Genomic DNA, 24,143 nt, shown 5'->3' with positions numbered 1-24,143 from the left:
AATGCAAACAGCGCCATCTACAATAACGAGGCACGTGGCGTAGAATGGACATTGTCAGTCTTTTGTCTACTTGTCTTTGCTCTATGGGGTTTGCACAGAGGGCGCCATCAGAGCTTTCCCCTGTCATCCAAGTACATCTTGGGCATAAAATTTTAATAAAACAAGAATTTGACATAATTCTAGGGATTGACAGGACAAGCTATGCTGACGCCATCTGTAAAATAACTGCGAACGGCCAACCCCATTTTCGTTTCAATTTTGAGATCATTCAAAATCACTGGTTACATGTAAAATCTGGGATACCGAGTTTTGCTCGAAAAACATATATTTTTCGCCCCATCTAGCAAATTTCATCGAAATATATATAAAAGAATTGCTCGTTTAAAAGTATAAGATAAGATACAATTATCCTTAAGTATATCTTTTCAATAGGGTTTCATAACAAAATAACTAATTTAACAGTCTTTTTTAGTACTGAAAATGTTAAAGGACACTGTACTAAAATATATTTCCGATTCAATTAAAAAACAACTTAAATAATCACAGATGCCGAATTCAAAAAATATAAATTTTATATTTCACTTAAATAATAACTTAAAAAAATAAATTTTCATCCATAATACTCGATTGAAATTCAGTTCGAATCAACATTTTTTTAAACTTAATTTATAATTATATATTTTAAACTGTAGTCAGATTCTAATGTTAGTACTTATTTCAATAATTAAGAATATAAAATTATCGAATATTTGCATTTTCTCAAATTACTTTCATCCATCATATTTTGTTCGAATATAAAATAAAATCCATTCATATATATCTTGTTTTTATTTTCTCGCTCTAACATTCCTCTCTTTCTAGCCATGATTAATTGACGATGACAATTCTTAACATTTCCAAATATCATGTCAAATATTCGATACTTTTATATTAAAGTAGTTAAAACCATATTCAGACATTTTGTATTCTGTTTAACTAATTTAGTTAATGTTTTCGTGTAAACAAGACATAATTAAATTCAGAAATCAGTACTTCTATTCCAACTTAATTATTTTTCTGATTCTTGAGTGGTGCTCTCCAACTGAGCTACTGAGGTAGCTCTAGTCAGCGAAATGATTCACATTAATTATATTTTTATGGGGAGTTTTGAGAAGATCCTTATATTTATGGAGAATGTCTGAATAATATTAGTTGGGTAGTTATATTTACGGCGGTTTATCCGGGAGGAAGGTAGCTGAAGAGGCGGTATTTGTCCCTTATGTGTGGGCGGACGTCTTCTTTCTGGAAAAAAAAAAACAATAAGTCAATTATAAATTGAAATAAATGTGATATATTAAGAAAAAGTGACCATGGCCTCCAGTGCCTCAGGTTGGAATCGAACCAGCGTCCTCTGCTATCGCGGCAGGTGCCTGAGCCACTCGGCCACCGGGGTCACGGCGGCATTAATCGAATTTTTCCAAGTATATGCATTTCTTACTGAAGGCTTACGGCGCCCTCTAGCCATCCCTAAGGTAGAACAGTATGGTACGACCTTCTAACTGGATCAACTCAGGTGATACCGAGCTAGCGAGAGAGATGGCGCTGCCAATCAATACTTCTAACAGTAGTAGCGTTGTTTTATCACAGAGTTCCTATGGCCACTTCCTGTCATCAGATCAGATTGATGGTAGCATAATATTGAATTGTCACTCGACTTACATATGTATGCAATTTTTCAGCTTCATCGGAAACCGGGAAGTAGGTCAAATTTATTTGTAAGAGAAGAAGAAGACCCGTACGAACATACATAGTTACATTTTTTTTCTTTATTGCACAATACATGAAGTTACAAATGGCGGACTTAATGCATTAAGGCATTCTCTACCAGTCAACCAATGGGTTAAACCAGAAAGATTAAGTAGGTGCAGTGTCTTTTAAAGTAAATTAATTTATAACCAAGACTATATATTGATAAACATTGCATGTTAAATAAAAGCTTGTAAAAACAGGCAGGTGTGTACACCTGATATATAAGTTTCTTGCCCGAAGAGGGCTTAATACGATAGGGACATTTGTGACAATCCATGTGTTGTTAGTCTGTGTCGCCATTGCGTACGTGTGTAAAGCCCGACCAGAAATATATGATCATTGTCAAGAGGGCGCTGTTATTCTCATGTATAGGGTGACAGTTCAGTTTAGTATTAAAAATTTAATTCCAATGAAATTCCGCAATATGGCGCATGCTCATATATTACTGGGCTTTGAGGTATAAGCGGATGATAATAACGAGCTCACCGTGGTCAGGTCCTCGAGGAAGGGGAGCAGCTTCAGCAGCTCGTTGTCGCTGCGGTCCACGAACCAGCTGTCGATGGGTATGCCGTTCTCCAACTGGTAGCCGAACGCCTAATAACAAATAAAAGAAATCAGATTTAGTCGTCGTAATGGTTGTATTATAGCCCTAAGTATACGTGTTGCATGGTAGATTATAGGAAATTGTAATAGTCATAGTCATAGTTTAACATTATTATTTAAGTCTGTTACTAACACTTATATGGGCTATGCCTGAATTAAAAGATTATTTAATTTAATTTTAATTTAATTTAATTATGATTTTAAACTTTTAATCTTTTGTCTTTTAATTATTTATATAAGAACTCAAGACTTGGAGACCCTCTACATCTTTAAGGATAATTTAATAATCGATCCTAAAACCCTCCCCCCCCCCCCCCCCCCCCCCCCGATGAGCTCTGGCAACTTTACTCACCGGCAGGAACACAACACTATGAGTGGGGTCTAGTGTTATTTGGCTGCTGTTTAGAGAATTTGAAATAGAGGTGGATTGTCAAAGAAAATGTTGTAGCCACAGTAAATTTAATGCCATCTTTCGACACATGATCAAAACTTTTAGAACGCCATTTGACTTTGATCCTTATTCTTTCACTGATATGTGTTGAATTTGTTAAATATCATAGTGGTGACATCTTACCGGGCATCGTCGCTCGAAACGTCACTTTTTGATACCTATTTAACACATATCAGTGAATGAATAAGGATCAAGGTCAAATGGGGTTGTAAAAGTTTTAATCATGTGTCGAAAGATGGCAGTAAATTTACTGTGGCTACAACATTTTCTTTGACAATGCACCTCTATTTCAATTTTTTTTTTGGTATTATGCCACGAGATGGTGAGAAAAAGTGCGAACATCATCATCTCAGCCATAAGACGTCCACTGCTGAACGTAGGCTTCCCCCTTGGACCTCCACACGTACCGGTTGGAAGCGACCCACATCCAGCGTCTGCCGGCGACCTTAATGAGGTCGTCTGTCCGTCTCGTGGGTGGGCGTCCCACGCTGCGCTTGCTAGTCCGTGGTCTGCATTCGACCACTTTGCGATCCCATCGGCCATCTTCTCTGCGTGCAATGTAGCCTGCCCATTGCCAGTTCAGCTTGCTAATCCGGTGGGCTATGTCGGTGACTGATTCGATCACGTAGAGAAACTCCGAGCATAGCCGTCTCCATAGCTCGAGCGACTTATATACATACCTGTGGACTGTTGTCCACTATAACGGTTTTGCGCAGATCACGGCCCAGGATCGAGAGGTCCTTCACGTAGTTCCCGTTCACCAGTAGGCAGTGCTCTCGGAATAACCTGGGGACAATTCATTAAATTTTCTTTAGCATGTATCTAAATTCAATGGATTATTTAATGTTTATACAGGGTGGCCAAATAAGAAGTATACATTTTGTTTTTAAATTTTAACTGTATTAAGTTCAAAAATTATTAAGTATTGTTTTAAAAATATATTCTTCAGGGTTGGCAAATTCATGCGAAACATAATGTCTGACATATGTCCACTTCTAACAGCAGGCAAATGTAAGCCCTTATCATCCCAATGTTCAGCATCTATTCGCACATTTTTGGCATTATCTTAGTAAATTTGTGTCGAATACTCGGTTTTAACTGTTTAAATTTCATCAGATCGTTAGCATAGACACGTAATTTTAGATAGCCCCACAGAAATAAGTCAAGAGCTGCAACATTTGGGGAATTCGGGTGCCAATCACTGTCACTTTTTTTCAAAATTAATCGAGCAAACAACGTGTTTTAAACAACAGAAACATTTGAGATAAAATTGCTTGCTGCTAGTGGTAGACATTTGGCAGAAATTATCTTCCGTATACAAATGCCAACCCTAAATAATATATTTATGAAAAAATATATAATAAAATTTCCACTTCTTGTAATTAAAATTTAAAAACAAAGTGTATCATTCTTATTGGTCCACCCTGTATTTTGGCTGGTGTGTCCTTGTAAGTTATTTACAAAATAACATGTGCTAGGAGACACCGCTTTTCCATAGCTAAGTACAATCTATTTAGTATTATACTATCCCACTTGCTGGCCGTGAACAGGATGACCTCGTACGTATAGTATATACCTGTATTTGATCCAGCGCCGCTCGGGGTCCAGCAGGTTGAGCAGGCGGTCGGCGTAGACCCGCTTGCTGGCCGTGAACAGGATGACCTCGTACGTATAGTATATACCTGTATTTGATCCAGCGCCGCTCGGGGTCCAGCAGGTTGAGCAGGCGGTCGGCGTAGACCCGCTTGCTGGCCGTGAACAGGATGACCTCGTACGTATAGTATATACCTGTATTTGATCCAGCGTCGCTCGGGGTCCAGCAGGTTGAGCAGGCGGTCGGCGTAGACCCGCTTGCTGGCCGTGAACAGGATGACCTCGTACGTATAGTATATACCTGTATTTGATCCAGCGCCGCTCGGGGTCCAGCAGGTTGAGCAGGCGGTCGGCGTAGACCCGCTTGCTGGCCGTGAACAGGATGACCTCGTACGTATAGTATATACCTGTATTTGATCCAGCGCCGCTCGGGGTCCAGCAGGTTGAGCAGGCGGTCGGCGTAGACCCGCTTGCTGGCCGTGAACAGGATGACCTCGTACGTATAGTATATACCTGTATTTGATCCAGCGCCGCTCGGGGTCCAGCAGGTTGAGCAGGCGGTCGGCGTAGACCCGCTTGCTGGCCGTGAACAGGATGACCTCGTACGTATAGTATATACCTGTATTTGATCCAGCGCCGCTCGGGGTCCAGCAGGTTGAGCAGGCGGTCGGCGTAGACCCGCTTGCTGGCCGTGAACAGGATGACCTCGTACGTATAGTATATACCTGTATTTGATCCAGCGCCGCTCGGGGTCCAGCAGGTTGAGCAGGCGGTCGGCGTAGACCCGCTTGCTGGCCGTGAACAGGATGACCTCGTACGTATAGTATATACCTGTATTTGATCCAGCGCCGCTCGGGGTCCAGCAGGTTGAGCAGGCGGTCGGCGTAGACCCGCTTGCTGGCCGTGAACAGGATGACCTCGTACGTATAGTATATACCTGTATTTGATCCAGCGCCGCTCGGGGTCCAGCAGGTTGAGCAGGCGGTCGGCGTAGACCCGCTTGCTGGCCGTGAACAGGATGACCTCGTACGTATAGTATATACCTGTATTTGATCCAGCGCCGCTCGGGGTCCAGCAGGTTGAGCAGGACGGTCGGCGTAGACCCGCTTGCTGGCCGTGAACAGGATGACCTCGTACGTATAGTATATACCTGTATTTGATCCAGCGCCGCTCGGGGTCCAGCAGGTTGAGCAGGCGGTCGGCGTAGACCCGCTTGCTGGCCGTGAACAGGATGACCTCGTACGTATAGTATATACCTGTATTTGATCCAGCGCCGCTCGGGGTCCAGCAGGTTGAGCAGGCGGTCGGCGTAGACCCGCTTGCTGGCCGTGAACAGGATGACCTCGTACGTATAGTATATACCTGTATTTGATCCAGCGCCGCTCGGGGTCCAGCAGGTTGAGCAGGCGGTCGGCGTAGACCCGCTTGCTGGCCGTGAACAGGATGACCTCGTACGTATAGTATATACCTGTATTTGATCCAGCGCCGCTCGGGGTCCAGCAGGTTGAGCAGGCGGTCGGCGTAGACCCGCTTGCTGGCCGTGAACAGGATGACCTCGTACGTATAGTATATACCTGTATTTGATCCAGCGCCGCTCGGGGTTCAGCAGGTTGAGCAGGCGGTCGGCGTAGACCCGCTTGCTGGCCGTGAACAGGATGACCTCGTACGTATAGTATATACCTGTATTTGATCCAGCGCCGCTCGGGGTCCAGCAGGTTGAGCAGGCGGTCGGCGTAGACCCGCTTGCTGGCCGTGAACAGGATGACCTCGTACGTATAGTATATACCTGTATTTGATCCAGCGCCGCTCGGGGTCCAGCAGGTTGAGCAGGCGGTCGGCGTAGACCCGCTTGCTGGCCGTGAACAGGATGACCTCGTACGTATAGTATATACCTGTATTTGATCCAGCGCCGCTCGGGGTCCAGCAGGTTGAGCAGGCGGTCGGCGTAGACCCGCTTGCTGGCCGTGAACAGGATGACCTCGTACGTATAGTATATACCTGTATTTGATCCAGCGCCGCTCGGGGTCCAGCAGGTTGAGCAGGCGGTCGGCGTAGACCCGCTTGCTGGCCGTGAACAGGATGACCTCGTACGTATAGTATATACCTGTATTTGATCCAGCGCCGCTCGGGGTTCAGCAGGTTGAGCAGGCGGTCGGCGTAGACCCGCTTGCTGGCCGTGAACAGGATGACCTCGTACGTATAGTATATACCTGTATTTGATCCAGCGCCGCTCGGGGTCCAGCAGGTTGAGCAGGCGGTCGGCGTAGACCCGCTTGCTGGCCGTGAACAGGATGACCTCGTACGTATAGTATATACCTGTATTTGATCCAGCGCCGCTCGGGGTCCAGCAGGTTGAGCAGGCGGTCGGCGTAGACCCGCTTGCTGGCCGTGAACAGGATGACCTCGTACGTATAGTATATACCTGTATTTGATCCAGCGCCGCTCGGGGTCCAGCAGGTTGAGCAGGCGGTCGGCGTAGACCCGCTTGCTGGCCGTGAACAGGATGACCTCGTACGTATAGTATATACCTGTATTTGATCCAGCGCCGCTCGGGGTCCAGCAGGTTGAGCAGGCGGTCGGCGTAGACCCGCTTGCTGGCCGTGAACAGGATGACCTCGTACGTATAGTATATACCTGTATTTGATCCAGCGCCGCTCGGGGTCCAGCAGGTTGAGCAGGCGGTCGGCGTAGACCCGCTTGCTGGCCGTGAACAGGATGACCTCGTACGTATAGTATATACCTGTATTTGATCCAGCGCCGCTCGGGGTCCAGCAGGTTGAGCAGGCGGTCGGCGTAGACCCGCTTGCTGGCCGTGAACAGGATGACCTCGTACGTATAGTATATACCTGTATTTGATCCAGCGCCGCTCGGGGTCCAGCAGGTTGAGCAGGCGGTCGGCGTAGACCCGCTTGCTGGCCGTGAACAGGATGACCTCGTACGTATAGTATATACCTGTATTTGATCCAGCGCCGCTCGGGGTCCAGCAGGTTGAGCAGGCGGTCGGCGTAGACCCGCTTGCTGGCCGTGAACAGGATGACCTCGTACGTATAGTATATACCTGTATTTGATCCAGCGCCGCTCGGGGTCCAGCAGGTTGAGCAGGCGGTCGGCGTAGACCCGCTTGCTGGCCGTGAACAGGATGACCTCGTACGTATAGTATATACCTGTATTTGATCCAGCGCCGCTCGGGGTCCAGCAGGTTGAGCAGGCGGTCGGCGTAGACCCGCTTGCTGGCCGTGAACAGGATGACCTCGTACGTATAGTATATACCTGTATTTGATCCAGCGCCGCTCGGGGTCCAGCAGGTTGAGCAGGCGGTCGGCGTAGACCCGCTTGCTGGCCGTGAACAGGATGACCTCGTACGTATAGTATATACCTGTATTTGATCCAGCGCCGCTCGGGGTCCAGCAGGTTGAGCAGGCGGTCGGCGTAGACCCGCTTGCTGGCCGTGAACAGGATGACCTCGTACGTATAGTATATACCTGTATTTGATCCAGCGCCGCTCGGGGTCCAGCAGGTTGAGCAGGCGGTCGGCGTAGACCCGCTTGCTGGCCGTGAACAGGATGACCTCGTACGTATAGTATATACCTGTATTTGATCCAGCGCCGCTCGGGGTCCAGCAGGTTGAGCAGGCGGTCGGCGTAGACCCGCTTGCTGGCCGTGAACAGGATGACCTCGTACGTATAGTATATACCTGTATTTGATCCAGCGCCGCTCGGGGTCCAGCAGGTTGAGCAGGCGGTCGGCGTAGACCCGCTTGCTGGCCGTGAACAGGATGACCTCGTACGTATAGTATATACCTGTATTTGATCCAGCGCCGCTCGGGGTCCAGCAGGTTGAGCAGGCGGTCGGCGTAGACCCGCTTGCTGGCCGTGAACAGGATGACCTCGTACGTATAGTATATACCTGTATTTGATCCAGCGCCGCTCGGGGTCCAGCAGGTTGAGCAGGCGGTCGGCGTAGACCCGCTTGCTGGCCGTGAACAGGATGACCTCGTACGCGCGCGACACGCGCGCCAGGAACTCCGCGAAGTGCGGCCGCGTGCGGACGAACACCTGGACGGAATCAAGCCAATTGTCAGCCATTATTTTTTCTAAAATTGACCGGAATATAGGAAAAGTCTAACAAGGAAAGGTACCCAACTATCCGGTTCCGATTTGGTTTATATTTATATATGTTATAGAGTAGTCTAAAATAACGGACACGTATTTTTTTTTAGCTGCCCAAACTCAACAGGTTGGGACAAATTGTCCTCCAAAGTATTAAAAAATTATTAAATCTTCTAACTCCTATAGAAAGTGATGCTCAAGCAACTTGCTAGATAATGGCTTGTTTGAGTATATGTTTGAGAGCAAGAAAAAATAATGAGCACGTGTTTTGTTACATCTGCTTAAACTCAAGTTTTCCTTAAAAAAAGCCTTCAGCTAAAAAAAAAGTGTTCGTTATTTTAGAGTACTCTATAACATATAGAAATATGAATCAAATCGGAACCGGGCAGTTGGGTACCTTTCCTTGTGAGTGTGACGTTGTAAGTATTGAAAATAAAAAAAATATTCTTCAATTTAGACATATTTTAATGCACTTATACATATGGCTAAGTATAAGTGCATTAAAATACCCATAGTTAAAGGTCTGCTGAGTTTGGGGCCTGGCCTGTATTTCACCCAGCAGATAAGCATTGCTATCCAGAGAGGCAATGCAGCCACAATTTATTTATTTATAAGTTTTTAATTGTGTTTCCACCCATTTGTATTGAAATAATTAGTTTCGGGCTAGGTCAATCTGTGTTAGATTGTCTCCATATTTATTACTTATGTACTAACCGTGTACCGGCAGTCCTGGAAGAGCACCGGGAAGTGGAAGCTCGCGTCAGGAAGCTCCTGTAGGGAGCAGTGCACCAACGTCTCGTCCAAGTCCAACACCTGACATTAGAGTAGAGGTATACATTTGAACTATGGAAGGTAGAGGCAAGGAACAGAATCTCCTTAGGCAGAACTGTTGCAAAAGTGTCCAGCTGTCAGCTATAAATCTTTTCTTTCCATCCTGTTACCCCCAGCTGGGGTGTAGGGCTCGGACCATTATCTTCACCTGACTCCGGTCCTGGGCAGCTCGGGTAAGCTCCTCCCACCCCATCCCCGATACACCCAACTCTTGCTCCACGGAACGGCGCCAAGTAGATTTAGGGCGACCATGTTTTCGATTACCGGGCATCTTCCAGGTCAGGGCCACTTTGGATAGGTGGGTGTCAGGCTTCCTGAGGATATGCCCAATCAAATGCCATTTGCGCGTTTGGAACTCCTTGTGTACGGGTGCTTCAGCTATAAATAAGTTCTAAATCTCTCCAGAGTAGCGCTAGAGTAGCTAAGAACCTGGGCGTTATTGACGAAGTGAAATACGCTGTCTATGATTAGATTTTTTTCTCAAGTATTCCAGGTATTGTAGCGCCACCTATTTATAGTTTTTTGTCGGACACTTTTTGGTATATGGAGATTCTATTCCTTCCATACCTTAAACTGTTTTTTGACAAGTTTTCATAGATAATAAAATATGACATTGATACATCAAGACGGCTTGTTTACAAAGGGCCCATCGGGAAAAGGCGAAAATTGAAATTTAGTTATCTGCCTCTTCATCGCTCGAATATGCAAGTGATAGGGAGGTTAGATAACGAAATTTCGATTTTCTTTTTTCGCGGCAGATCCTCAAATTGTGATAGATTATGACAGTGGCGCCCCCTACGCAGAGTTTCGCGTAGTATTCCCTATTAAAGGTATTACAAGTTGAAAATAAAATGAATCGGCTTACCAGGCTGAAGTCGGGGCTGGTCCTCGTCTTGAGCGGCAGCGCGGGGCAGCGCGCGCGCAGCGCCCCCGTCGCCACGCTCTCCAGCGGCGGCAGCTGGAAACATACACTTCATCAGATACTCCACAGACAATATTATGGAGTAACAAACATTTAAAAAAAAACATACACGCCGAATTGATAACCTCCTCCTTATGAAATCTTGAAGTCGGTTAATACAGACAGAAATTTGTTGGAGAGGCCCTAGATCTTCACTCACCTAATGCAAACGCTGCCCAATGGGTGAAGAACTTAGATATTTTATTATAATTTATAATTAAGCGACTCTGTAAATGCCATACGAATAAATAAATAAACAGACAGACCTATACTCTGTATCTTGAGGTATTTAAATAAAAGTAAACAAATAAAAAAAGTTCGTACTAAACCATCTGTCCTATTTATGCGAACAAAGGTGAAACGTTCGTTGACTCACGTTCGGTCCATAAAAGGTTTGCACGCACTACGTGTCAATGACACGGCCCAAAATAAATTATTGCAAAAACACATAACATACAAAAATATGTCCATTGCTTCATGTCAGAAGTTTATTTAGAATTTTTCCCGCACATTTTATTTAACTGTCCAAATTGTTCCGCGGTATTTGACACTAAACGCGCTCACCACCGCTACTGGCAGGGTCGCCAGGGACGGGATTTGGAGCAACGAAAGTCATAGATCAGGGGTCTCCAAACCCCGGCCGGCGGGCCAAATGCGGCCCGCGGGGCGTTCCAATCCGTCCCGCGGACACCCAACGCGGGAGGTTGCTAAACGGATCCCAGGCTCCAGGGGTTCAGCATTCATTGAGAGTGGAACTGTTCCTAACAGCAGCAACTAGACCACCTCCGCGCAGAAACCGATGGTGGCTCGCACGAAAGTTTAAAAAAGTTTGGAGACCCCTGTCATAGATGAACTGTCATTTGGAGTACCTTAGCCTTACATACTAGAGATTACACACATATAAACATTAGTACTTACGTACTATACTTACACCTCTACAATTTGTACATTTTCGGGTAGTTATAATATTTATTGGTTAACCAACCAAATACAAAACCGCCTGGATCTATCACTGAACGACCTGACTTTAACCTACATTATTTGATCATGTAATGTTTTCATCTACCCTCAACTGGCTTATGGAGCGATTTGAGGGTAGATTTTGTTTACTTTTATTTAAATACCTAAAGATACAGGATATAGTGGCTAGTGTTTTGCCTATGAAACTAATGGTCCCGGGTTCGAATCCCGGTAAGGGCATTTATTTGTGTGATGAACAAGTAGACGGATAAATCTCGCGTAATTTGTGCACAAAGCCTAAAGCCTATGCTAGCGCCATCTATCAAAACCTCATTGCAACTCGCTACACTTGTGGATAACACTTTTAAAATACTACCTCGGTGGCAAACAAGCATACGGCCCGCCTGGTGGTGAGCAGTCACCGTAGCCTATGTACGCCTGCAACTCCAGAGGAGTAACATGCCCGTTGCCGACCCTAACACTCCGCACCCTCGTTGAGCTCTGACAACCTTACTCACCAGAACACAACACCATGAGTAGGGTCTAGTGGTTTTCTGTAACTTGAGTAACCTTTGAGAACTCAGAGAGGTTTAAAAAACTTGAAATACCTGCTTGATGAAGAGGTAGGGGTCAAATGCGTCGACCCAAGAGGAGATTTGTTCGCAGTCAACTCGATTGCTGCACGACGATATCACATCTGCTGCTTCCTCCTAAGAAGAAAACAGGGTTAGGAATAAACATCTACAACATTAAGAGGGATGAATAGCTTTGCGATCTTAGCGAAATAATAGTATTTTTTCTATGAAATTCCATTTCGGGAGAAAACGTTTTCCACTAAATCATAATAAATCACTTTGATTTTGATGTCGATCGCTTCAGCATAATAAATTCTAGGTTTATAGGTTCCGCTTATAATTTTTTTTTTTTGGAATGCAAATTTTGAAAAAAAAGGCAAACCTATAAACCTAATTTTGCATTGTGTCAATAACATACAAAAAAAACATGGAGAATGGAAAATATTTAGAAGTGGAAAAACGTTTTCTCTTTTTGTATGCCGTGACGTGGTATACTTCCCTCTTAAGTAAGAATGTCAAAATTCTGTCAATTTCTTAGCGACAGCATATAGTGCTCCCGCCATACATCAGGTTTATTAATAGGCATCAGAGTTTTTATCGCATGGTAAGACTAATAGCTATGGAGTCGACATTAGCAATAAAATTCAACTCATATTCATTCATCTTTTTAATAAGTGATTTTAATTTTATAACCATGAACTAGAACTTTGACGAGTTATATACTATACTTTAATTGACAACATTTCATATTTTTAAGTGCTACTTTTTATTGTCTACATAGAAAGAACGCACTAATTTAAGGTACCCGTATTTTTTTTATTTTGCGTAAGTCCTATATTTTGGTCATAAAATCTATTTATATTGTGACTTGAAACAAAAGGGCGTATGTAACAAACGTCATTTGTGAGAATCGTGACGTCACGGATCTGTTTCATACACTGGAAAAAAACGTTGAATTAATTTACGTTTGAGCATAGACAACAGTGCGAGTGACATAACCTCAAACGTTAAAAATAAAATCACAAATTAACAAGTGTCACAAACGTCAAAACTCAAGTCAAACCATGGTTTTCATCCCGTTTTCAATGACAATGACAATGTCAACCCAATCGGAAGTCATTTTTTGGCTTGTAGTGGCAGAACTGAAGGAGCTGGGTGACGTCAATTTCCGTTTTAACTATTTTTAGATATTTTTAATACAAAAATTCGTAAAAAATATATAAAATTTATTTTTTTGTAATCTACAGGACCCCTCTCGAAATGGTTTTCGATTTAGGGATATTGAAAATTTTGAAATGTTGTCAATTGTCTTTGAATATACAGGGTGATTTCTGGGTCGTGATCCAGAACCACTTTTTCTGACTCTGTAAATGATCCACATTATCATATGGTAGTATTTGATTAAAATATTATTAGTAATTTTGTTCTTATTCTTAAGTAAAATTAATCTTATACTAAGTAATCATGGTCACCCTATGACTTTTGACATACGCTGTATGGGAAGCGACAAGACGTCACATTGAGTAGGGTGACCAAATTGTATGCAAAAAAAAAAATTATACTGGTCATCTGAAAAATAATCATCATTATTGGTGGTAATAAATAATTAGCAATATCATTAGGCTCGTCTTTGAATTCTGTACGATGTATAGTTCTCTTGCTCCACGACCCCAAAATCACCCTGTATAAATATTACAAAAAATAATAATTACTATTTTATGTTTTGATTATAATACGAAATTTCATTAAAAAAAAACAATATGTATATTAAAAGAGAAAAAAATAATATGGATGTAAATTAATCAATACATAAAAATAGCCATTATTTTTTATTAGTAATATTTATGTCCTGAAAGACAAAATTAAAGGATCGTTTACAAACATTCTTGTCCTTTTAAAATTAAAATCACTAATTAAATAAGTTGAATGAGTACGAGTATGAGTTGAATTTTATTGCTAATGTCGACTCCATAGCTCCATTAGTCTTACCACGATATAATAACTCCGATGCCTATTTATTACCAAAACGCATATTTTCGTAGTGTCAAGTAGCGGATTTATCAGTACTGCTACTTGACAATAGATGTCGCGACGAACGAAAAATGTAATGCTCAACAATTTTCAGCTAATATTATAACCGGATTAACCGGGACTCTATTTTCAACTCTGCTTGTAATATTAGTTGTAAATTGTTGAGCTTATACACTTTTCGCGACACTCGTGACATCTAGTCTCGTCTAGATCTATTAAATATTTTTAAACGTAAACTCATATATATACCTTGACATGTAACAAGTATTGTACTTATATCCTACTCGGTTCGTATGAATTATTGACATATTTCAAAAAATCTATAACTAGGGATTTTTCAGATTTTTTCACAATCCATAAATCCCGCGGGAACAATACATGCCTTTGTCCTTCAGTATACCTGCACGAAATAAGACCTTTTTCGAGCAAGTGTGATGAAAATTTAATTTTTCTGTTTGAAAGGCAGTAATTTTACGTTGGCGCCATCCTACTCATCTTTTGATGCAATCCTCGAGAAATTGAACCAATTCTTACAGATACCGATAATATATTTTGAAAGTAATTCTTACCTCAAGATCAGAAGGCGGTTGTTCATCGTGACAAGCCAACGATGATTCGTCAGCGGTGATGTCTGAAGTGCTCTGGAAATTAATTATTTATTCATTTATTTTAATTTTTATTGCACAATAAAGTACAAATGGCGGACTTAATGCTTTAAGGCATTCTCTACCAGTCTACCATAGGGCAAAACAGAAATTCTCATATATATAGTACAAAATGTCTTTTGTCTCTGAGCAACACTTAAACATATAGATTGAATATTCTTTATAAAAATATACACCATTTTTTTATTGAATTCCGTTAACTTCGGGGTATCGGTAAGTGTGTTTTAGGAAACTATATGGCATAGTAAATTTACAAAAATATATATATTTTTTTAATTTTTTTTATAAAAAGTAATTAAATGTTGCATATAGCGTTGTTGTAACACGGGCATTACATTTAACTCAACGAAACAATTAAAAACTGTGACATATCAACGTCATTTTGAACATCAATCGTCCGAGATAGTATTTACGTTTAGTAGCAAATGTATTAACTCATACTTAACACTAATCAAATATGTAAACAGGTCCTAAGCCAAGTGTACACGCTCGTACGGGCCTTATAAGATAAAAATTAAATATTGATTATTTCCGAAATGGAGTTAATTAGAATACTTAATTTAAGCTCAGGGATGCACCCTTGAAATTAACGGAAATAAAAAAAAACACGGTGTATAGACCACGGGCCAGGAGCATATATCGTCAGCCATCGCCTCCCAGCTGATACTTTGCCAGATGATAGTTTAGATGTTATTTTAAATAAAAAAACCGTCAGCCGGTTGTATCGCGGTGGAATGACCGTCAGCTGGATGAACATGTAAAAAATACACGCCTTACCACTTATGTTCGCGAATTATGCGTAATCCGTTTATTGTAACGCTTGATCAAGTGATGAAACTTGGCATGTAACATACATGCCAAGTTTCATGACTTTGTTACCACTATCATAAAGAGGTAAGCGCTTACTTGCTTATTTTATTGTAATCATAATCGTTTATTGCACCATGGTAAAAAAGTAAGTTGTTACAAAATGATAGTATCTCATGGACCCTAATAGGGTATGGCAAACATTTGCTTAAATAAAGCATTAAAAAAAATACAAACTAGCTTTACAATTTTAGGAGATCAAAACTATTTTACTTAATAAAACTATCAGTTAGAAAATCGGTTACTGAATAATATGCTTTTTCAGCAAGGAAATAAAAGAGAAATAAAAACTTTTAAATAATTGGGGAGGTGATTATAATATTTTATTGCTGCATAATGAGGGCTTTTGCGGTATATTTCTAATTTTGGCGCGGTTAATTCGAGTTTATATTTTTGTCTTTTATTCTGTAGCTCTTTGAACAAATGTATGTTTTTTCTTACATATATGCATAACTCTAAGATGTAAATGCATGGAAGAGTAAGTATGCCGTGTTTAATGAAATAAGGTTTGCAGCTATCCCAATTGTGTGTCTTTTTTGTTTGCTTATCCATTGCTGTATGTATACAACGTAGCTGACATTCTTTCCACCACGATACAACCAGCTGACGATTTTTTTAATTCACAATAGCATCTAAACTATCATCTGACAAAGTATCAAACGTGAGGCGCTAACTACATTTTTTATGTGTATCGGTGGCTTCCATTCCTGAACTCACCAACGGAGCGGCAGCTGACGTCCACGAGGGTTCATCATGCATAGCCGTTAACCACTATACGAGTTATCGCCCGGGAGGCGATAGCTCATGGAAATCTGTTACTGGCTCGCGGTCTAATAGGCTCCGCTAGAAAAGTACCTTTTCAAAATTCTAATAGTACATTGTGCAACGAGAGCCCCCCCTCGTTGCACAATGTACTATGCGCAAACTATGTACAAAGTGAAATTTTGGTAGGGTGGTAATTCCCGACAGCCGCAGGGTGGAGGGAATTAAAGACCCGAGTTTGCAATATTCTTACACACGTTTTTCATCACACTTGCAAAGAAAAAACTAAATTTTAAGCGAAATAATTCTCAAATACGGTGACATATCAAACATTCGTCCGCCATTTTGTAATTTCTTGGCAGGTGAGGCATCGAAGGCACAGACCTATTCGGCATTCAGCCACGATTGAAAATTATGTAAAAATATTTTAATCGGCTGTTAAATTAATCAAATTAAATAATTTTAAACATAAACAAAAATATTAAATTATAAACGTCAGTATTATAAAAGTAAAACTCATTTATGCTACTTGGTTTGTATGAATAAGTGATATAATTAATGAAGAAAGCTATTTAGCTTTTTTTCACAATCCATAACTCCCGTGGGAACAAAATAGCCCTTTGTCCTTCAGCACACCTGCATGAAATAAGATCTTTTTCGAGGAAGTGTGATGAAAAATCTATTTTCGTCTAAGGGAGACAGAAAAAAACATACCCATCCCGAGGCCTCAGCCACAAGGCTCTGCGTTATTTCATGCAGAAAACCCTCGCTAGGACTCCTCGCCGAAAGCGCTTCCAAGCTTTCAATAGCCGTGCCCTGCGTGTCGCAGGTCGACGAGATCTCGCACTCGCTGTCACGCACGTAGCCGTCCTGCTCTAGCATCGTCACGAAGTCCGGCTGCGGGAAAGAGAAAGATAGTTAGTATCAGTATTTAGTTTAGGAAGCGCCCGTGAAAACTGTTGCAGATGGCGCATCTAGATAGATTAGATAGATAGTGAGGTGAGGGACAGAACATACGCAAGGCGACAAAATTAAAAACACGTTTTAACATTCCTGACAACAAAAAACAACCTACGTATTTGTTGCCCACCATAAACCATACAAAAATTTAAGGTGGGAATTAAAATTTGACTGTGATAAGGACAAACAATAATAGCGCTTTCTGTTCTACTACCGAAAGATACATAAGACTATCCCATTCGGTTATATCCCCCCATGAATTCCTAATTAAGTAACTTAAACGTTATAATAATTAAAAGTTAATTTCCAAATACCTTGTAATTTTTGGAATTTTCAGAAAACGGTACACTACCTTGTACTGTTAGAGCGAAATAGACATACCTGCACGTATTTATGCTTGTGTTTGAACACATCGGTGTCGGCATCATCAGTGGTAGATGTGGGTTGGTACATTTCCAGCTCGTTGCTAGATTTGCGCCTTGCTTTCTCTGTGGTCATCACCTGTCAATATATCGAGTAAGTTACAGAAAGGTTCAGCAATCTCATTCCCCTGGCTATTCGCAAATTCTCAGGAGATGCCGCATTATTGGCATCAATTTTTTTGTTACTAGGTGCCCCACGCTGAGCGAGAATACGCGCGAGGCAATTTCCTCGCGCACAAAACGGCCAGTGTAGACGTGCCTCGGCGAGGCAGCGCGCTCGGGTGAGCATGTTCGCTCTGTGTGGACCCGCCTACTGTGTATAACGGCAGAGCGGAATCTTCTGGGAATTTACCGATAGGTAATAGCCAGGGGAATGAGATTGCTGTAGAATGACCCAGAAACAGTTTTTTTATAAATCCCCATGAAAGAAAGAAATGCCAAGATGTGTAACGTAATGCTAAATTTTATACAATATTGGAATTACTTTTAGGGTCTGTTTCACAAATCCTGAGTAAAGTATTAGATAGCTAATTAACAAATAAATTAACTGCCAGATAAAACTTAATCTACCAGTTAAGCTTTTGATTTGATTTGAAGATTGTGAAACACCAACAATGACTTTATTCGTCCGATAAGTGGCAAGTACCTTATTAAGGACTTGGACATTGTGAAACAGACCCTTAGGGTCTTGTCTATGCTATAAGTGTGAAACAAGAAGATGATGATGAAACCCTATATTTATTGATTATGGTCAGATGTACAGATTTTGTACAATTTAACATTTCAACTTTATCGCAAAGCAAGAAGGTTCAAAATGTAATGAAAGAAGGTATTTAAATATAGTGACGTTACCATTTTATAATCCTTACCTTAGCAGCTCTATCAGCTAAGTAGTTAATATCGTCATCCTCGGCAGGTAAATCCTGGTTGATCAGCCTGGCGCACTCCGCAATAGCGATAAAATCATTCAAGCAGTCATTTGGAAGACACAATGATGACTCGACCTGCGTCTCAGAGTCTGATTCCTCATGCTTCGGAGTCGGGAAGTCCACAAATGTAGTTGTATGAGGCTCATACATCGTTACATCATTGTCTTCCGTATTCCAATTATTCTGCTCCGGAACTATAGCTGCTTTAGTCTTAGTTTTCTTCTTAGGGCTCTCATTGGTAGAGCTTACAGCGATCTTGCTTTTCGCTGAAGGTATACCAAGCTGACGGACTTTACGGATTGGCGAGCTGTTTAAAGACGCTGATTTCTCATTTTTATCCATACGCCTGGTTTTTCGAGGAGATGATATCTCAACGGATTCAGACTTCTTTTCACGATTTAGTGAGCTGTGTCGGAGTTGAACACTTTTTGTGGTTCGTACATCTTTAAGTTTTGGCTTGGAAGTTGTTGTAACTTTATCATTCTGCGTCTTGTCTCTTAACTTAGTAGTGGAAGTCACAAGATCCTTATTAGTGCTACGTACAACTGTTTGGAAGATCGGTTTCTTTGTGCTTTTCAACTCTTTTTTGTGCTCTTTCTCCATGCTAACTAACTTGGTTCTAACGGGCCTAGTTTTTAGCTGTGACCGAGTGCAGATTTCCGGCAACCCATTTTTGGCGGTGTCCCGGTTGAGGACTTTCTTCCAGGTGGCGTTGGGAGGTGACAAGCGGCTGTTTAACGGTTTTGCCTTCAATTTTGTGACTTTGGATGTGTTCCTCTTGACCGAGAGGGGCTCCCTCTTTCTACTTCTTAACCGCATCGCAAGTGCGGAGGGGAACTTAACCTGCAACCAACATAAGTTATGAGTGTCATTACTAGGCTTGGGACTTTTGAATGCTCGAGTCGCCATTATGTTATAATATTTTTTCGAAGTATTTATTTGTGTTGTATTTGTTTGAATGCTTGGGCAATTTTTAAATACAATTTTTGTAACAGAATTATATTTGGAACAGAGTAGCAATTTGTCTTTTAAAATTATGTAACATAAATTCAACCCAATTAACAATACAACTAGATTCAAACTTCCGTAGCTATTAATTTGTAGGGTGGGTGGCATGAAATATATTGCACAACTGGGTACAGAGGGCCACCCCGAACCACGTTCGACGTGTTGCCTCTCTATCGCACTTGTGAATTCGTACGTAAGTGTGACAGGGAGGCAACACGTCGAACGTGGTTCGCGGTAGGCCCTCAGGTCTCCACTTGTTGTGCGAAAGGGGGCGTCTAGAAATGATATAGGATAGGCTGTAATTTTTAAGACCCAGATTACACTACGACCTTTAATCCGAACTTCGAAAATTTACCCTTATGGAATAAAACAAACAATATTGTGTCTACTCGACAATCCAAGATATTGGTTTTTTTTAAGAAGGTATAATGAATATATAATTATAATGTATATATTATATACGCGAGGAAATTGCCTCGCGCGTATGATCGCTCTGTGTGGACCCGCCTAATTAAATGTGTATTTATCTGTAAATGTAACATTCATTATACCTTCTTAAAAAAAACCAATATATTGGATTATCGAGTAGTATTTAATGACAAATAAAAAGCTTTGTCTTTGTCTTGAAGAATTATGTAAACGTAGTAGGGCGTTCGGATTACGGATTAGAGGCGGTTTGGATAAAGAGGTCGAGGTCTTAGTGTAGTTAGTAGCTTCGAAAGCAGCCAAGTTTAAGTGGGACTGGGCTGGTTATGTCTTTTGTATGGCGAGAGAGTTGAGGGCCAAGATTGCCACAGAGTAGCAGCCCACTCAAAATGGGGATCTGGCAGACTACTTGGCGATGGCTAGAAGATACTAGACTACTTTTTAAGTAAAAGAATGGCCTAAGACGGCACAAAACGGGAAGAATGGAAAAGTCGGGGAGGCCTTTGCCCACCAGTGGGACACAACAGGCCATCGGTAATATTGAGATCACAATTGATCTTGATCAATGTCCAGTCCCATAAAATAAGGTAAGTTTTATAATGTGTTTAATTTTTGTGTGGTGGTTGTTTTCTGTGTGGTCCCTTCCATTTTGTGGTTTGTATGGTCCATCTTTTGTCTGTCATGTCAAACTCTATATAGAGACACTCAAGGGACCAGATGTTTATTGACATTATACACCGTGTTTTTATTGAATTCCGTTAACTTTGGGGTATCGGTAAGTATGTTTAAAGAAACTAAATGGCATACTTAATTAAAAAAAAAAAAAAAATTTTTTAAAACTATTTTTATTTTTTCAAAAGGTAACTAAATATTGTTGTAATTCAGGTAATATATTTAACTCAACCAAACATTTGAAAACTGTGACATATCAATGTCGTTTCGAACATCAATCGTCCGAGATAGTATTTATGTTTAGTAGCAAATGTACACACTCGTACAAAACACTAATTCTTATGTAAACAGGCCCTAATTCAAGTGTATATGCTAGTAAGGGCCATATAACACAAAAAAAATTAATGATTATCTCCGAAATGGAGTTAATTAGAATACCGGTGTCTTTGAGAAAGTAACCTAATTTAAGCTCAGTAATGCACCCTTAAAATTAACAGAAATAAAAAAAAAACATGGTGTAGAGAGTTTCTTTATAGAAATTAATATTGAAGTTAAGCAGCTATAGCCAACAAATGTCAATGTTATGAGTGAATCATTATATTGAGTGACGTTATATGTAGTTTACACTGTAGCTGATTTCGAAAAGCGCATTATGGTTGGCATGGTGGACTGAGGATGGGGTAGTTGACATCCACTAACCCGCTGAGTGGAGATTGTAAAGAAGTCCTGCCAGGGATATACACAGGTGCCTTGCATCACGTTAAATAAAACTATTAACTAGTTTTAGCACCAAACTACAGCTACTTTCTACTACAAAATCACTGTGCAATTTCTTAACCTAATCTCATTTTAATCTAAAAGTGTTATTAATCTGTGGTATGAGTAACTAACTATTGTGGCGCAGTGATCCAAAGAGGGTCTTGGCCTCCAAAATGAGAGAATGTAGGTAAAGAAAATTAAAAAAAATCTATTATAATCTTAAGAGAATCAGTACATTTGACTCCATAATAATGTTTTACTTTCACTTACATTAAATATCATTCATATTCCTAGGTGAAAAATAAATGACAGATTATGATACAAAAATAAAAAATAAACCAAAAATTTTATTTTCTGATAATACATTTTGTACAATTATTAAAATAAAGTTTTTTTCTCGTTCTGTTCATTTAAACATTTTATATGTATGTAAAATCATCATAAAACACGAAAGCAAATGTAATCCCGTAACATATAAAATCCAAGTAATGCTTGGTTCTGTGTAGATTGTAAGAGAATTTCGTATAAGAAATCGAAAATCAAATTGTTACTTACATGAACCTAATGTGCAGAAAGATAGTTTCCACGCCATATATTTCCAGAAAAGTTGTGCGAAATTCAGTTATAACACTTGCAGAGCTTCGTAAACATAACGCGAAGGTCTAATGTCTTTGTTTCGTACAAACACTCTGTTTTATTTTCGTCCCAAAATCGACAGCGGTAAAAAGCGTTCGCGCCTTTTTGACATCACACATTTAATGATATATCATAGTTTATTCTTAAATGTAATTAGTTAACCACACAGTTCAGTACACTATTTAACCTATTTAAGCACTTAGTCTTCTAGTAATATCAAATTATACACGAAATAAGCATCGAGAAAATAAAAATGCGGCACGGGCGAATTTATCGATTTATGCGCTGCTGAACCGAAACGAACATTGATGATGCACCATATTTCAGTAATCGGCTAATAAGCGAAACTGTTGTGAAGCGAAAATGTAAACATAATCGCTGTTACCCGCGTAATTACATGATAATTTATATTTATTAAGAACAAAAGCCAAACAAATGTCAAAATGGCGGCGTTTCTTTTTTTGTCTCATCAATTTTTCTGCAGAGGGCGCTTTGCTTTATTCTATCGCGCATGCGTTTTGCAACTGCTTTACGTGATCGATAGCGAGGAAGTGGAATTTTAATTTCCGTGCATTTCCGCAAGTGCAGTTTCACCAATTCAACTGGAGAATTATATAAATCGTGTTAATTAAATTTAAAAAAATAGTTTTCTCGTTCTGTACTTATATCGTAATTAGAGAGCAATTTATAAAGCTATTTCTAATTTATTTATATTTAAACCGCGAATGAATACATCTTCACCCCATCTTTAGCAATGACTTATTTATATATTCTGGAGAACTTTAAAATGACTATGAAACGGGGGCCTACCGCGAAAACCGAAATTTGTAATTTCACTTTCTTTCTCTTTTATTCTCACTAAGACGTAATTAGAGTCTCTCTCTCCGCAGCATTATTATACCCATTTGATTGTGGGCTGGGGGCCTACCGGGGAAATCGAAATTCGCAAATTGCGGGGATCTTTCTCTTTTACTCTTACTAAGGCGTAATTAGAGTGACAGAGAAAAATGCCCGCAATTGACGAACTTCGATTTTCGCGCTAAGCCTCCTGCTTTCCTTATCTTTTCTTTCCACTTCGCGCGATAACGAAGAACGCGAAGACGTAATTAGAGTGACAGAGAAAAATGCCAGCAATTGACGAACTTCGATTTTTCGCAGTTACAGCCCTGAGGCATTACCGAGAACATCAAAAGTAATGTAGGTATCTGTCTCTATCAAACTAACTGTACTGAACAGAGATGGAGATACATTAATTTTTATTTTTCAAAGTTATGTTTTAAACAAAACATTCGACTTAAAATGCTTCACACACCTTACTTAATTCAGTCGTCCTATCTGGCATCCTAACTTGAATCTACGTCAAAACAGTAAATCCCAAAGCCAAAGCTTGGCGGACAAATAATAAACCCGTTATTAAATTAAAATATATATTATACGTAGGTTTGTTTTAGGTATTTTGACAAATGATGTTGACAGAAATATAAGTACACGTGAAGTACACGAATGCGTATGTTCTGTGGGCCTACCGCTAACACCGAAGTTCGCAAGTTGCGGGTATCTTTTTCTGTTATCCATTTACGCCTGGATTGGGGTACAAGAGAAAGATGCCCACAATTTGCGAACTTCGGCGTTCTTGGTCTTGCTCTAAGAGTCTACTGCAAACCACGTTCTACGTGTTGCCTGCCTGTCACACTTACGTACGAATTTACAAGCGCGATAGAGAGGCAACACGTCGAGCGTGGTTCGCGGTAGGCTCTGTCATTCAGTCCTCATAGGCGCACGCGCGTGTTGCAACTCTAATATAGTCTGTCAAATGACTTTGTCAGTAGAAAAAAAAGCGCGAAATTAAAATTTTAAAGGGGGCAATTGCCGCTTTTTTCTACGGATGGAAATGGCTTGACAGACTATAGTAATAAAAATAGTATGCTTGCCTTTAGATTTAATACGGAAGCTGAGGGCCTACCGCAAACACCGAAGTTTACAAATAGCGGGCATCTTTCTCTTTTACTCCAAGGAAGGCGTTATTAAAGTGACAGATACAGAGGGCCTACCGCGAAAATTGAAATCCGCAAATTGCGGGGATGAACTTCGATCGAAAATCGAAGTTCGTCAATTGCGGGCATTTTTATCTGTCA

The 24,143-nt window shown here is 40.9% G+C and overlaps 1 protein-coding gene across 1 annotated transcript; it reads right to left on the bottom strand.

Moving 5' to 3' along the window:
• Positions 1–506: 506 nt before the first annotated feature.
• LOC133532305 (uncharacterized) lies at positions 507–23,471 on the bottom strand. Its single transcript, XM_061870914.1, has 12 exons — positions 21,928–23,471; positions 18,448–19,350; positions 17,538–17,657; positions 16,911–17,093; positions 14,472–14,543; positions 11,905–12,006; positions 10,241–10,333; positions 9,259–9,357; positions 8,342–8,490; positions 3,523–3,628; positions 2,275–2,382; positions 507–1,281 (listed from the first exon to the last, which is right to left on the bottom strand). The coding sequence occupies exons 2-12, from the start codon at positions 19,324–19,326 to the stop codon at positions 1,216–1,218; spliced, it is 1,977 nt and encodes a 658-aa protein (XP_061726898.1). The 5' UTR covers positions 19,327–19,350; positions 21,928–23,471; the 3' UTR covers positions 507–1,215.
• Positions 23,472–24,143: the final 672 nt, after the last annotated feature.

This window comes from Cydia pomonella, chromosome 26, assembly GCF_033807575.1.
Source record: "Cydia pomonella isolate Wapato2018A chromosome 26, ilCydPomo1, whole genome shotgun sequence".
Classification (NCBI taxonomy): Eukaryota; Metazoa; Arthropoda; class Insecta; order Lepidoptera; family Tortricidae; genus Cydia; species Cydia pomonella.
The sequence above is the reverse complement of the archived record's forward strand: the minus strand, read 5'-3'. Positions and strand labels throughout refer to the sequence as shown.